The sequence below is a fragment of the Vespula pensylvanica genome, chromosome 3 (assembly GCF_014466175.1).
Source record: "Vespula pensylvanica isolate Volc-1 chromosome 3, ASM1446617v1, whole genome shotgun sequence".
NCBI classification, from domain to species: Eukaryota; Metazoa; Arthropoda; class Insecta; order Hymenoptera; family Vespidae; genus Vespula; species Vespula pensylvanica.
The window spans coordinates 8980542-8993767 of record NC_057687.1 but is presented as its reverse complement, the minus strand read 5'-3'; the positions used below and the strand labels follow the sequence as shown (position 1 = coordinate 8993767).

Sequence of the window (13226 nt, the reverse complement as noted above, 5' to 3'; positions counted from 1 at the left end):
TTTTTTTTCTAATAAATGTATATTCTACTGTCTCTCTTTGTGCTTTTACCATGATTTTTTCAGAACATACGTTTTATGTCTATGTATCATAAAATAAAATTTATGTTTATGTATCATAAAATAAAATTATAAACATAGAGATATCATGTTATACAATAAATTAATATTTACTCTCTGGAAGTACAATATAATATCTATAATATATACAATTCGCTCCCAATATGGAATATTATTGAATTCAGAAGAGAAGACTGGAAAAGTAATATAAGAATTAATTCTATTTATAGCATATGACAACATGGTAAACTTTAAAAGTGATATATACTTGAAAATAAAATGTTTTAATATATTAAATGAATAGAATATATATTATCCTAAATATAAATTTTTTTTCCAATCGTCTCTTGTATAATTCTCAAATTTCTATAAACTGATATTAATTTTATCTAAGTACAATCACACATGAGTCTTAATAAGAACAAAATTACATTGAGATAATTTAATTATCAAAGACTTTCTAATAAACAAGATATCAATGTTCCGTAGATGTTTCAAGGACAACTATATCAGTTATATTTAATTTTTCTTGCTTATCAATTGGTTGTCAGTTGCAAGGGCTAATTATATTATCACATTTGTTCTATACCATTGAGATAACGTCTTAAAAGATAAAAATTAATTTATGATCATTTAATTTTATGATCATTATTTTTATGCATCGTTATGCATCCTCTAATTATTATTACACCTAGTTGAAATTAGAAAAATCTGTTTTTAATTTTATGGAAGGTGTAGACATCTTGATTTGATGTTTTACAGGTTCTGCAGGTCTAGAGTGCCTTAGTGCTTGTTGATGACTGGATCTTACTGCATTTTCCAATTTAGTTTTTAACTCTGTCGATTGAGACATCAATGTTTTAAATTCCTGTAATCAAAATTTCATTTATATAAAAAAAAAAATGGCAAAAATAATTTTTTAAGTACATTTTTATATATGTTTCTTACAATACAATACATACAATATCGTTTATATAATATATAAAATACCTGTGGATATTTTGGTCCTATTTTATTCAGCCATTGAAAACTTTGTTGATGCAATGTTATTTGATATTTGGAAGCATTTTGGAGTTGATCACCTTCCAAGAGATAGTTGATTAAAATCGGAACAAGTAATGTTAACATTTGTATACCTAGTAAGCAAGATATAGATTAGATTATAGATAAGATATAGATTAGAAAAATGATGAAATTGTGATTAATTTATTAGCTATCAATTTGGTGCGCAATATTTCGTATGTATGCAAAAATTAATTTCACACACCTTGTAAAAGATCTCCTGAATGCAATGTAACATATATCATCAATATTTTATCATAATTTAATAAATAATATTAAAGTAAATGTTTGATCATACGTACGATTGGATAATTCAGCCAATCCTATGAGAGCTTCTACTGTACTAATACATTCTAATGTAAAGGAAAGCTCTAATTCATTTGTAACTTGTTTACTTTTATCGCTATATAAATATTCCACCAATCTAGGTGCCAATGAATGAATATAGGGAGTACTTATCATACGTTCAGGATGTAAGAATATTGTTTTCAAAGTTTGAACACACTTCAATTTAACCTGGAAAGTATATATGATTTGAAAACTATTCAATTATGACTTCTTCTAAATTTACTCATTTGTTTTTTAACTCACTAGCATATTGTCTGATTGAAAAGCATGCCTGAAGTGATTTATACAAGGAAATTGTAAATTAGGTGCACTGATAACATCTGGTAATGCATGTAGGACAAATACTGCAATACTTAACATCATAGCAACTTCATCCATCTTTGTTTCATCATTACCTATAATATATAAAATTTTTCATATTATATAGTTATATTTTTTAAATAATTAGTGATTTCATTTGAACATACGTATATACGTATACAGAATACCTGTTTTAGCAAGATCAATAACTTTTGCTAAAGCACTTTGTAATAGCCCTGTCCACTGAGTTTGACTTCTATCATCTTTTGCATATTTGTTAATAGTAAGACTTTTAACGCAATGTAATGCTGCATGAACAGGTGTTTCTGAACTGGTTTTTCCAAAATCATTATCAACCCGTACTGCTGTTTCTCTTATTACACCTGTCGCTAAGTATAACAAAGTTGGTAAAATTGCTATAGCACCTAAAAAAGAAATAATATCAATCAATATATTTGTAAAATATATCTACGTTTATATGTATATATTACATTTTATAACAATGAAATAGGATTGTACCTTGTGGCGAGCAAAGTACTGGTAATGACTCCATAACATTTAAAGCAGAAGCAATGAGTTTTCCACTTTCTTCTGTAGGTATATAACCTTTCTGAGATAAAATGGCTGTTGCACTACCTGGATTAGGATTTAACGCTGGTATCTGACGAACCAGTAAGCACAAGCATACTTCCAACAAGGCAAATACTAGTGATTTGCCTGGAATAAGCTCTCCTGTTTCTCCTCCTTCGCCTAATAAGTCTAATTCTATCGTTTCATTATTCTCTTCTTGTGTTGGTGATAATTCTATTAACCAAATTTGTGATATAAATAATTTTTATTAATAATGATTATATATATTTTTACCTTTTAGTTTCTCTTTCTTTTTTTCTGTCAGATCTTCTTGAGCTGCTTTCATTACTTGTTTTAAAACTTCCATTGTTACCATTTGAATTACATAATTTCCTCTTGTTAAAAGTAATCTTAAAAAAAAAAAAAAAAAAAAAAAAAAAAAAATTAGATATATTAACTATCTGTTGCATTTTTAATTCATTAATTATATATATGTACATACCTATGTAGAACATTACACAATTCAATGGATAATGATCTGTCTGTAATTAAAATTTTACGAGCCCATACAGAATCAAGCAGGGTATATAGGGCGTTCAAGCATGTTTCTATATTTTGTGTAGACTCAGAAGACCGTGGACTACATAAAGCTTCCATACATATTCCTACGATATTAAAATACGTAATTTATATATGTAGAATACTATTCCTAAAAGTGTTTTTATATATTTACAAATATTTACCAAAAAGTAGATGGAAACGTTCGACATTTGTATCAATCTTAGTTGAAATATTATTATTGTTATTATTATTATTATTTATGTTATTACTGGAAACATTTGAAGTTTTTGTTTCATCGTTTGTATTTGATATTCCAAATCCTCTAGCATTAAGCCATAAAGCAGCAGCATGAAGTATAGGAGCCCACGATTCTGCATAATAAGGACGAGCAGATTCCATCGTATCTGTCGTATAAAAAGCTCCACCGTCATGTGGTAACTGACTAGAGAATTCTACGATAATAATTATACCATTTGATAATTTGCTTAAGATCGTTAATAAATCATAACAAATTATTTATATTACCTGGTGGTAATGAAAGTAAAGCATGATCTCTCAAAGCAGCTAACCAATACTGACTTAAACTTAAAAGCTCAGGTTGTACTAAACTTAACAAACTTTCATTTTGAAATTCGAATTCACCAAATTCTTCACCAGTACTGTCGTCTGCTCGATTTACATTAGTAATTGATGTATTATGACTATTTAATGCTGTACCATCCTTAATCATAGCAACTACATATACCTGTACAGGATTTAAAAACATGTATTTATAACGATTTAAATACGTATTTTTTTTATATATCTTATAAATTGTTTAATAACTATAATATACTATACCTCTGCCCATGCTTTTAAAATTGCCAAACGTTCAAGAGTGGACAGACTTTCATTGTAAAGCTGTGGACGTGTATGACCTTCCCTCAATTTTTCTAATGAAGAGACAAGTAACTGATGTACTCTTCTTAAGTCGTTTAAATCCCTAGCAACACCACTTCCAATCCAAGCACTGCAAGCTTCGCAAGCAGCAGCTGTAACATGAGATGCTGTTTCCGTAGAAAATGCTGGTCTCAATGCAGCACCTACCTATAAAAATAAATATATATTATACTAATTATAAGTATATAAATTTTGTATATAATAAAAAAATTTTAATTACTTGTGCTTGAAACTGTTCAAGTAAAAGATGTCCAGGAAATTCTGGTTCAGGAACTTTAGCAAATTTATCAATAATTTCTTGCAATGTTTTGAGACCTTCAAGACGTAAAGGATCACAATCACTAGTTGCAGCCATAAATGCCATTCGTACCAAATCAGAGAGATGCAACACTAAGAAGTCACCTGAAAATTGAAAAAGGATGTTTTTTTAAGAAAAGAAAACAATAACATAATTTTAGTAATATAATTATCTTCTATCACATATACCTTTCCCTTTAGATAATTGCATTTCTTTAGCTAGTGCAAGATCAAAATGAGCTTGTTTATTATTTACACAAGCAGCTACAATGCGTCTTACACATTGAGCAGCAAAAACTCTTGTTGGCCATCTAGGAGTAATGGTTGGTCGTTGTTTCGTAGATTCATCAGCATGAAATTCTGCTTGATCATCATCTCCTTCTACATCAGTATTTTCATTATCTGCTGTACTATCTTCGATATTCGCAATATTTCCTTCTTCGGTTGTACTTGATTCTTAATGATAAATATTTTCTTATTAAAAATTTTTGAATTTGTGCAGTAAGTTACATATTATTAACAGTTAACTTAACTACCTGATGCAATTGTCAGTACATCCTTACAAAGTGATAGCCACTGAGACAAATTATCAGCAGCTAATATTTGTAGCATACTCGTTAACGTATCATGTATATCTTTAATTAATTTGCTATCTGTTTCTGTATCCAGCATACTAAATAAAACACCTGGAAGACCCGTTTCTGTTATAACAAGCCCTTCTACCACATTAGTACCTCTACTTTCATTTGCCAGTGTCATTGCGTGTTCACAAACTTCTTTTGCTTCGCGTTGAACAAGTTGACGAAGACAAGATATTGCTGCTTTACGTAAAAGTAAGTGATTGCTTGATAAAGTTCGCTACGAAAAAATACTTAGTTATACAGAAGTAAAAATACTATAGTATATAATGTTGTATGATTATTTAAAATAACTTACACATAACGTAGGAACAAGAGAAGACAAATTAACGTGTCTTGGTGCAAATAAATGTAATTGTTGAAGACATCCTGTAGCTTCAGCTTGTACAAGTGGATCTTGATGATCTTGCATAATAGCACAAGCGCATAAAAACGATGATCGAGCCATACAGATCGTTGTAGTATTTCCTGTAAAAATAATTATTCTATATAAAAAATATATTCTGATATATGTACTTGTAAAATTTCATGTCAAACAACATAATTAACCTTGTAATTCTGGGCCTATTGTTGTGATAAGAGCGGACAATACTTTTCCTATACATTGATGTACATCAATATAAGATTGAGGAACATTAAGAAGAAGAGTCAATGCCAAAGACAATGTAGGTTCTACGTAACCTCGGAACATTGGTCCACCTGAATCTGCTATAAGTGCAAGAGCATGCAATGCCCATACCTAATCAGAGATTATTAATTCTATCAAAAACTTATAATTATATCGAACATAAAAATATTTACGTTAAAAATAAGCGTGTGTATGTATGTAATGAATATAATAAGTTGTCTTACTTGCACTACAGGAGATGAATTATCTTGGGCAAGAGCAAGTAATATGCTAACACTAGTATTGAGATGTTGGCTGGAGCCCATTCCTCCAACATATTTATGAAGGCAACCTAATGCCAAAGAATGTCCTGTCCTACTTGCAACATCACGAGCAGACTTTAATCGATCAAAACTGGTTTGTGCTAATTCTGCTGTGAATTTAGGATCTGATATAACCTGTGCCATTCTTCCAACAGCTTCTCCTGCAGCCCATCGCAAGATAGAGTTACTGCTTACAAGTGTACTCTATAATATACAAACAATATATTATAAAGAGTACTTTGAATTAAATAAAATATTTAAGTCGTAAAACTTTACAATAATAAGATTAGTCGCTGATTTTTTAACATCTTCTTGTCCAAAACCAGTTTTTGCTTCATTGAGTCCTTTTAAACCACTTAATACAGCCGTAAAAACATTCATTTGTATTGCTTCCTGCCTACCAGATTTTGTATGCTTTATACATTCACTGAAGTGATCTAGCATTTGTAATCTATGTTTATTTGCTACTCGAGGGAAGATTTGTCCAAAGAGAGAAATAGAAAGATCGATAACTGCTACTCCCAAAGGCAAAGGTCCAGGGACTATTTCATCCTATATGTAATGTATAATATATAAGTACTCTAGGTATATGCATATTATTCATTATATAAATATTGCTAATAGTTTTATTTACTCACGTGAGGAACTGGACGATATAAACAGCAAGAATTATGTTCTAGTGCTCCAGACCCTGCAGCACTATTAGGTTGCAACTAAAATATCAGAAAAAAATTAGTAATGTAAAATCCTTAGATCGTAATATAAAGAATTTCGTATATAACTATTTTCAAAACAGAAAGGAAGATATAAAGAAATAATAGATTAATGATATCTAAGACATGTGAATATTAAATATTAAAATGAATAATCATTAAATAAAATACAATAAAGAAATAAGCTATGGCTTATATTAAGTGCTTTAGCGCTTTAATTAAAATAAAAAGTTTGATGAAAGTAATGACAAAGTTATAGAATAGATAAAGATTTATAGAGATAAAATCCAGATGTAATAATTATAAAGATACATCTTGCAGAACATATTACTCACATGATCCAAATCTGCCCTTCTGTTTGATTCCAACTGGACACAGATCATAAATAAATATAACAATTTTATTTATGGTATATTAAAACTACTTATATGTAATATTGTGTTGTATATCTTTTACATGAAAAGATTCGTAAAAATTATAAATAATTTTTAAAAGTACAATATATTGCACTTACTTGATCTTCAATCATACGATGATCTGTTTCTTGTAGCCATGTACCAAGAATGACAGAATCATTAGCATGACAAACAGTACGTAATAAAGATGTAGTTGTATTTCCAGGATTTTCAGTCAATGTAAATTCTGATACTAACATTCTTAAAAGATGAGTATAAGAACCTGTATAATACATTTAATGAATTAATATGTTCTTATGGATGTATATATATATATATATATATATATATATATATATATGTATTTTACATAAGAGTTTTATGTAAAATTAATATCGTATATTTACCTTCAAAAGTTTGAGGTGGTAACAATAATAAAGTTTCATATAAACGTAAACGAACCATAGCAGCAGGAGCCTTTAATTGTTGGCCATAATTTTTTAGCACTGTAGATAAGCTGTGAACAATATTTTCATGAAAAAACAAAATTATCTTTAGATCTACGATAATAAAAGTAGGATATTGAGATATTTACTTTGTTAACATTGCAAGTGCTGATTCAATCGGCGTTAAGAGTCGTCTTGTAATATCGTCGTTCAAAAGTTCTGAACAATGTAATAAAAAGCTATGCATAGCAGACAAAGCACCTGCTCGACCTTCTAATGTCACTTGCCAAGTAAATGCATCACCACGTGCTTTTTCACTTTCTAATTCTTTGTTTGAACGTGGAAAAGAGTTCCTCCATAAGAGTAACATTCTTGGTAGTAAACCTTTAACCACTGCTGTACCTGTTAAATAAGAAACGTAAATAAGAAAAAATATATAGGTCGTGTCTTTTAGAAAATTATTTATAATCGTTGATATTGATTTTCTACCTAGTGTCATTATAGCTCCGATTAAAAGCCAGCCGGCGTGAGTTCTATTTAACGATAAACGACTATTTTGACTTGCACTTCTTAAGAGTTCTTCTGCAGTATTGAAAATTATCTAAAATATATTATGTTTTAATAAAAATATAAATTTACTTTCTGATATATAATTTTATCATATAAATAATATAACGTGTATCATTATATGTATTGGATTTAATTACTTTTCCCTTTGTATGTGGTACACCAAGTGGTGAAAAACGAACGCTTCCTAAAACAGCAGCAAGCGCACTACTGTAACCAGCGATGGCCTCTGGTGAACTTCGCATATTTTCGATACCATCTACGCATCGATCAATTAAAGGTGTTATTTGACTGGGGACGGCAACACAAATGCAACGTAAGCACCAAGAGGCTGCAAGTCTTGCTGCTTGACATGGATGTATTAAAACAGCCATGATCGTATCCGTTAAACCTGCATACATATATATATATACATATATAACAAATTTTTTTTTAGTTAACTTAATTACCTACACCTACAATATCAACAATTTCAAGTATATATACGTACTCAAAGATTGATCAGATAGTAAGTTGGATGCTGTTGTACCCAATCCTAATATTAAATTTCCCATTTCTTGAAGGGCACATACTAATAAATGTTGACTGAATAACGTTTCTTGATTGCAGTCTTTAGCGTTTTCCGGACTAAAATCTGTGAGAAGTGTTTATTAGTTTTTGCATCTGAATTTATTCAAAGCAGTAATTAATGAGATATTTATAATAATTAACATTATACCAATTGAATTCATCTGCTTCAATATTATATGTGCTATTTCTTTACAAGCAGCAGCTTGAGCTCCTTCACTGAGTAATTTTCCTATAGTACCATGTAATATGAAGTTAACACATTTTCTTGAATATACTGCATCAACATGTGAATTAGCTGCTTTTGGATTAGTTACAAGATCTAATACATGTGCTACCAACACACCGATATTTCGTTCTAACCATGTACCTCCTAACATTTGAACAAACACAACATATGCCTGTGAATACGTATACAATTATTAATACAAAATCATTTTATGTATATTAAAAATATTATATAAATTATTTGCTGACTTACATGAGTCACACCTACTCGAACTTCTCTATTTATGCTGGAAGTACCTTTGATTATTTCACCAGTACCTTTTAAGAAACCAACTCCACCTCTCAAAAAGCCTGACATTAGAATATTTAGCACTTCTTCTAAAGATATTTGTTTACTACCTTTATTTTGTGCAACTGAAATATCATAAAAAAATATAAGATTAAACTTATACTTCGTCAGAATGTTATAACAATTTAATTGTTTATACAAGTTATTACCTGCTGGATTTTTTCCTTTAGGAGCTGGAATTTGTGTCATTGCCACCAAGGAACCTAATAATTTAGCAACAGCACATCTTACTTCATAATTTGAACCTTCAAATGCTCGAAAACATAATGTTGCTACACTTTCTATCTCTGTTGTATAAAGGAACAGTGCATGATTTAACATTTCTAACAAGCACTAGAAAACAATATGTATCTTTTAGATAAGAAAATTATTTTACAAATACATTACAAAATTATATACATTTTACAAAATAATAAAATATTATGGTGAGAATATACCTTTGCTGCAGCACACCTAACAGCCATTACTCTATCAGTCAAATAATGTCTAGAAACTTTATATATTTCTTTGTGAACATTTGTAATCGCAGATCCCATACCAGCACATACCTAAAGAGTAATAAAATTTTATAATCTATCATTAAAAATAATTTAATTTAGTCTGTTTTATTTTATTTTTTGTTATTTACCTTTTCCAAAGTATGCATTATTTCTATTCGCATTTGTGACTCTGCAGAACGTAACGATTTTATCAGAATTTGTACAGTTTCCTCGTAAGATCTTCCCATCATTCTTCCTAATTTTTCATACATGCATCCAACACAACATATTGCAGCTCTAAAGAATAATAATTTATTGATTAATAATTAAACAACAGGTTTCATAAGAAAAGAGGTGTTAATTCATTTTACTTACAACTTTGTCGGTAAGAAACTTGGTGAGTCATCTTTATTTTTAAGAATGTCGTTACATTTATTAACGGTATCAAATAGAAGGAACGTATCACCCACACTAAATAAAGTCGCAAGACATCTTGCAATAAGACGACGTGTGGGAGGTCCAGGAGCACCTTGCATGTGTTTAGTTAATTGTTCTACTAATTTTTGTTGGCATCCTTTTATGTCGCTCTTCATGTTTTATATATAAAAATTTAATATCAATGTCATTGGAAAAAATATTTATAATTAAATATATACTTAAAATTAAAGATTATTAATTATTACCTTCTGTGCAGCGACTAAAACCTTATCCAGAAAACGCAACCATTCAAATATAAAAACTGGTCTTTTAGCTTCAGGAATCTGATCAAGGGCATCCTCGTTGAGGGTCAGACTATGACTCAACTCCATCATCATTTCTATGTGTTTATACTAATTTTACTTTTTACCTACTATGTTGCTACATTATTAACATAAATTATATTTTCATAGTACTTTTATTAATGACCTATATTATTTAATAATCATTAAGACTAGTAAATTTATAATCATTTTTTTTAAATACATATAATTATTTTTCTAAACATAATTATTTAATGACAATCATACAAATATAAAATAAACAATAACATACCAAAATATATTCGAACGAGAGTTTAATCAGTTTGTCAGATTCAGCATTGCTTTTGTTGCTTAATCTTCACTTGTAAGTGTCTCTTCGTTTCATATATGGATGCATATATGTATAAGATATTATACAAAAACGATATATAATGGAAAATGTTCAATTTGTATTATGATTAAATATTATTTTTGTTACTAAATTTTATCATTATTGGTTTAATTTCCGACAATGTACTGTGAATTATAAAAACAATAACCAACTTCCTCTTAATGACAAATACTGAAATAGCCAGGATAAATCAGGGGCCTCAAAACATCAATGTACAAGACTGCCTACGATTTTAGCTCCACATCTTTAAAGTCAGATGTCGCAGCGATATATTCTTCTTGTATTTTTATTTAAATTTACATTTCTTGTATAGAGACCGCAATTTTTTATTTAAAAAGTAAGATCTTAAAATAATTTGTAAATCGATATTTAGACAATTGAATTTATTAATTAATTAAACGAATTTGTGGATTTCTACGCTTTGAAATGGGTTCTAATCCTAATTGAGAACATAAACTTCTTCTTAACAAAACAATGAATGTATTTGATATTAAACAAGTTTAATAAAACGAAGCGTATTAGTAGATATATTTTTATTTTTACAAAATAACAAACAATCTAAAATAAAAGATTTAAACGTTCCCGCGTTGCTAGGATTCATCAGCACGAAAATTGCTGAAACGGGATTGGTGGAACCAAGTCGTACGCTGATTGGTAACTGGTGTTATGTGACAGTGCTGTAACCAGAAGATGACTATTCAAATTACATTCAAATGCATGATGCATTTTATTTAATACTGTCACATAACGATATTAAGGGCAATTTGAAAAATTCACAGCTTCCTTTTTTTAAATATATAAATTTCATTTTTAGTGCCATTAAGATATTTTATATGCCATTTGAAAAAATATAAAAAAGAATTTGCAATATATTATATTTGTAATTAGTTTAAGAACGCGAATACATAACAAATATCGCACAACTAATTGAGATTTATACGTTGAAAAGAAATTATCTTTCGAAGATTTTAATTGAGTTATTGATTCGACGAGTCAAGAAAACAATGATGTAAAAAAGCATCAAGGAGATAATTCAGAGGTAAAGATCAATTGGTAAGAATAATGATATACATTGAAGCTATCTAAATCTATTAATATTTATTTTAACAAGAATTTTTTCCAACAGAACATGAAATTGCCTTGAATAACATATAAAAACGTTTGATAGCTTTCGTAATGTAGATAACATTGTCAAGGTTTTCAAAACAATCTATCATAAAAATTGTTCATAGAGTAATCAATCAATTTCATTCGAGTATTTGGTAACGCGAAAAATTTCATCATAAATTGATACGATTTGTGTGTGTATTATACAAGCGTATTATTAAAACGAAAGAAAATATATCGGTGATTCAAAAATAATATATCTATCTATTAGAAAAAATCATTGAATAATATACACAGTGTAAAAAATGTTAAACAAATATCATTTAAACGATGGAAAAATGGTGAAATATGTTGTTGATATGTTATAATAAAAACGTGGAGTCATATTAAATCAAAATATGTAAAGACTTATAACGTGAATAATAAGAAAATCAAGTTCTTCCTCATTTTCTTTCCCTGTTTTTTCGAACGAACGTATTAGCTTAGTGACATATTGATATTTTTTTGTCATTTTTCGCAAATGTCGATTTATCTTGTTAAAGTGTACGTATACATACATACATACATATGCTCTCGAGTGCAAAACGTTGAAGTAAACGCATCGTTAGAATTTCTATTCATCTCGTGTATGTATATTCGTGCAGATGCAGTTACATGTTTATGCATATACATAGATATAATAATTATATGATATGTATATAATTCTTCATATACATATATTTTAATCTTTCAAGTTTTGTTTAAATTTATATTAAAAAGAATTGTTGAATAATAAAATAAAAAATATCATAAGTCGACTATTTAAAAATTTATTTCTATGATATTTACGATTTAACTATATGTATATATATATATATATATATATATATATATATACTGCAATTTTTTTAATTCGTATCGTATAATTTAATTTAATGAAAATAAGATAAGCTATTATTAACGTTTTCAGCGGTAACATAGTTAATGAACATAAATAAAGTTAAAAATCAATCAAGTTTTTTTTTGTACGATATTCTCATGCATTATTAAACGATAAAAGAAAAAAAAAAAACGAAAATTTAAATCGTAAACAGATTACTTTCCAAACACTTCTATAATTTATTTTGATTAAGTATCGATGTCCAATAAAAGATTTACACACACACAAATATAATGCAACAAAGAATTGGAGAATGTTTCGCGAAAATTCACAAAATTTCTTATCAAATTCTTCATTCATATTATAAAATTAATCAGATTGAATCTATAGGATATCCCATTTGAAGTTTCATAATTAATTATTTTCCTAATTATATCTCGTTTCAAAAAATATTTTCTATAATTTTAAATAAAATTTTAAATAAAATTTCTATAGTTTTAAATTTCTGATCATAAATTTTTGTTCAGGTAGACATGTATACGGTACTGTATGCTTTTATTTTGATAGCTTATTATATTCGAATTAATTATTCATAACATTTTAATTTTTCAAGATGATTCAAGTTTCATAGAAAAAAATGAAGATCATCTTGAAATCTTTAAAGTACATTTACATAAATTTGT

At 28.3% G+C, this 13226-nt stretch overlaps 1 protein-coding gene across 4 annotated transcripts; it reads right to left on the bottom strand.

Moving 5' to 3' along the window:
• Positions 1–143: 143 nt before the first annotated feature.
• Positions 144–10784, bottom strand: LOC122627558 (HEAT repeat-containing protein 5B). Of its 4 annotated transcripts, XM_043808743.1 has the most exons (35): positions 10479–10784; positions 10130–10304; positions 9822–10033; positions 9596–9743; positions 9405–9515; positions 9117–9300; positions 8872–9032; positions 8542–8791; positions 8314–8457; positions 7964–8214; positions 7746–7857; positions 7406–7658; positions 7218–7327; positions 6930–7093; positions 6751–6783; positions 6341–6415; positions 5979–6254; positions 5625–5906; positions 5322–5511; positions 5071–5240; positions 4671–4992; positions 4324–4590; positions 4058–4239; positions 3739–3984; positions 3424–3643; positions 3081–3350; positions 2840–3002; positions 2632–2747; positions 2287–2571; positions 1956–2192; positions 1711–1862; positions 1422–1635; positions 1325–1339; positions 1048–1193; positions 144–925 (listed from the first exon to the last, which is right to left on the bottom strand). In XM_043808743.1, exons 2-35 carry the CDS (start codon positions 10259–10261, stop codon positions 749–751), a joined length of 6270 nt encoding a protein of 2089 aa, XP_043664678.1. In that variant the 5' UTR covers positions 10262–10304; positions 10479–10784; the 3' UTR covers positions 144–748. The 4 variants fall into 4 exon arrangements, with proteins under 4 accessions (XP_043664678.1, XP_043664679.1, XP_043664681.1 ...); XM_043808744.1 differs by lacking the exon at positions 1325–1339; XM_043808746.1 differs by lacking the exon at positions 6751–6783.
• Positions 10785–13226: the final 2442 nt, after the last annotated feature.

What these genes read in the sequence shown, in the direction of transcription:
- LOC122627558 (XM_043808743.1), bottom strand. Translation starts at nt 10,261, where the DNA reads ATGATGATGGAGTTGAGTCATAGTCTGACCCTCAACGAGGATGCCCTT. An exon ending in TTTTAGTCGCTGCACAGAAG is followed by an intron (nt 10,034 to 10,129) that starts GTAATAATTAAT and finishes TAAAACATGAAG; the next exon opens with AGCGACATAAAAGGATGCCA. An exon ending in TTTACTTTCATTACCACCAG is followed by an intron (nt 3,351 to 3,423) that starts GTAATATAAATA and finishes TTATTATCGTAG; the next exon opens with AATTCTCTAGTCAGTTACCA.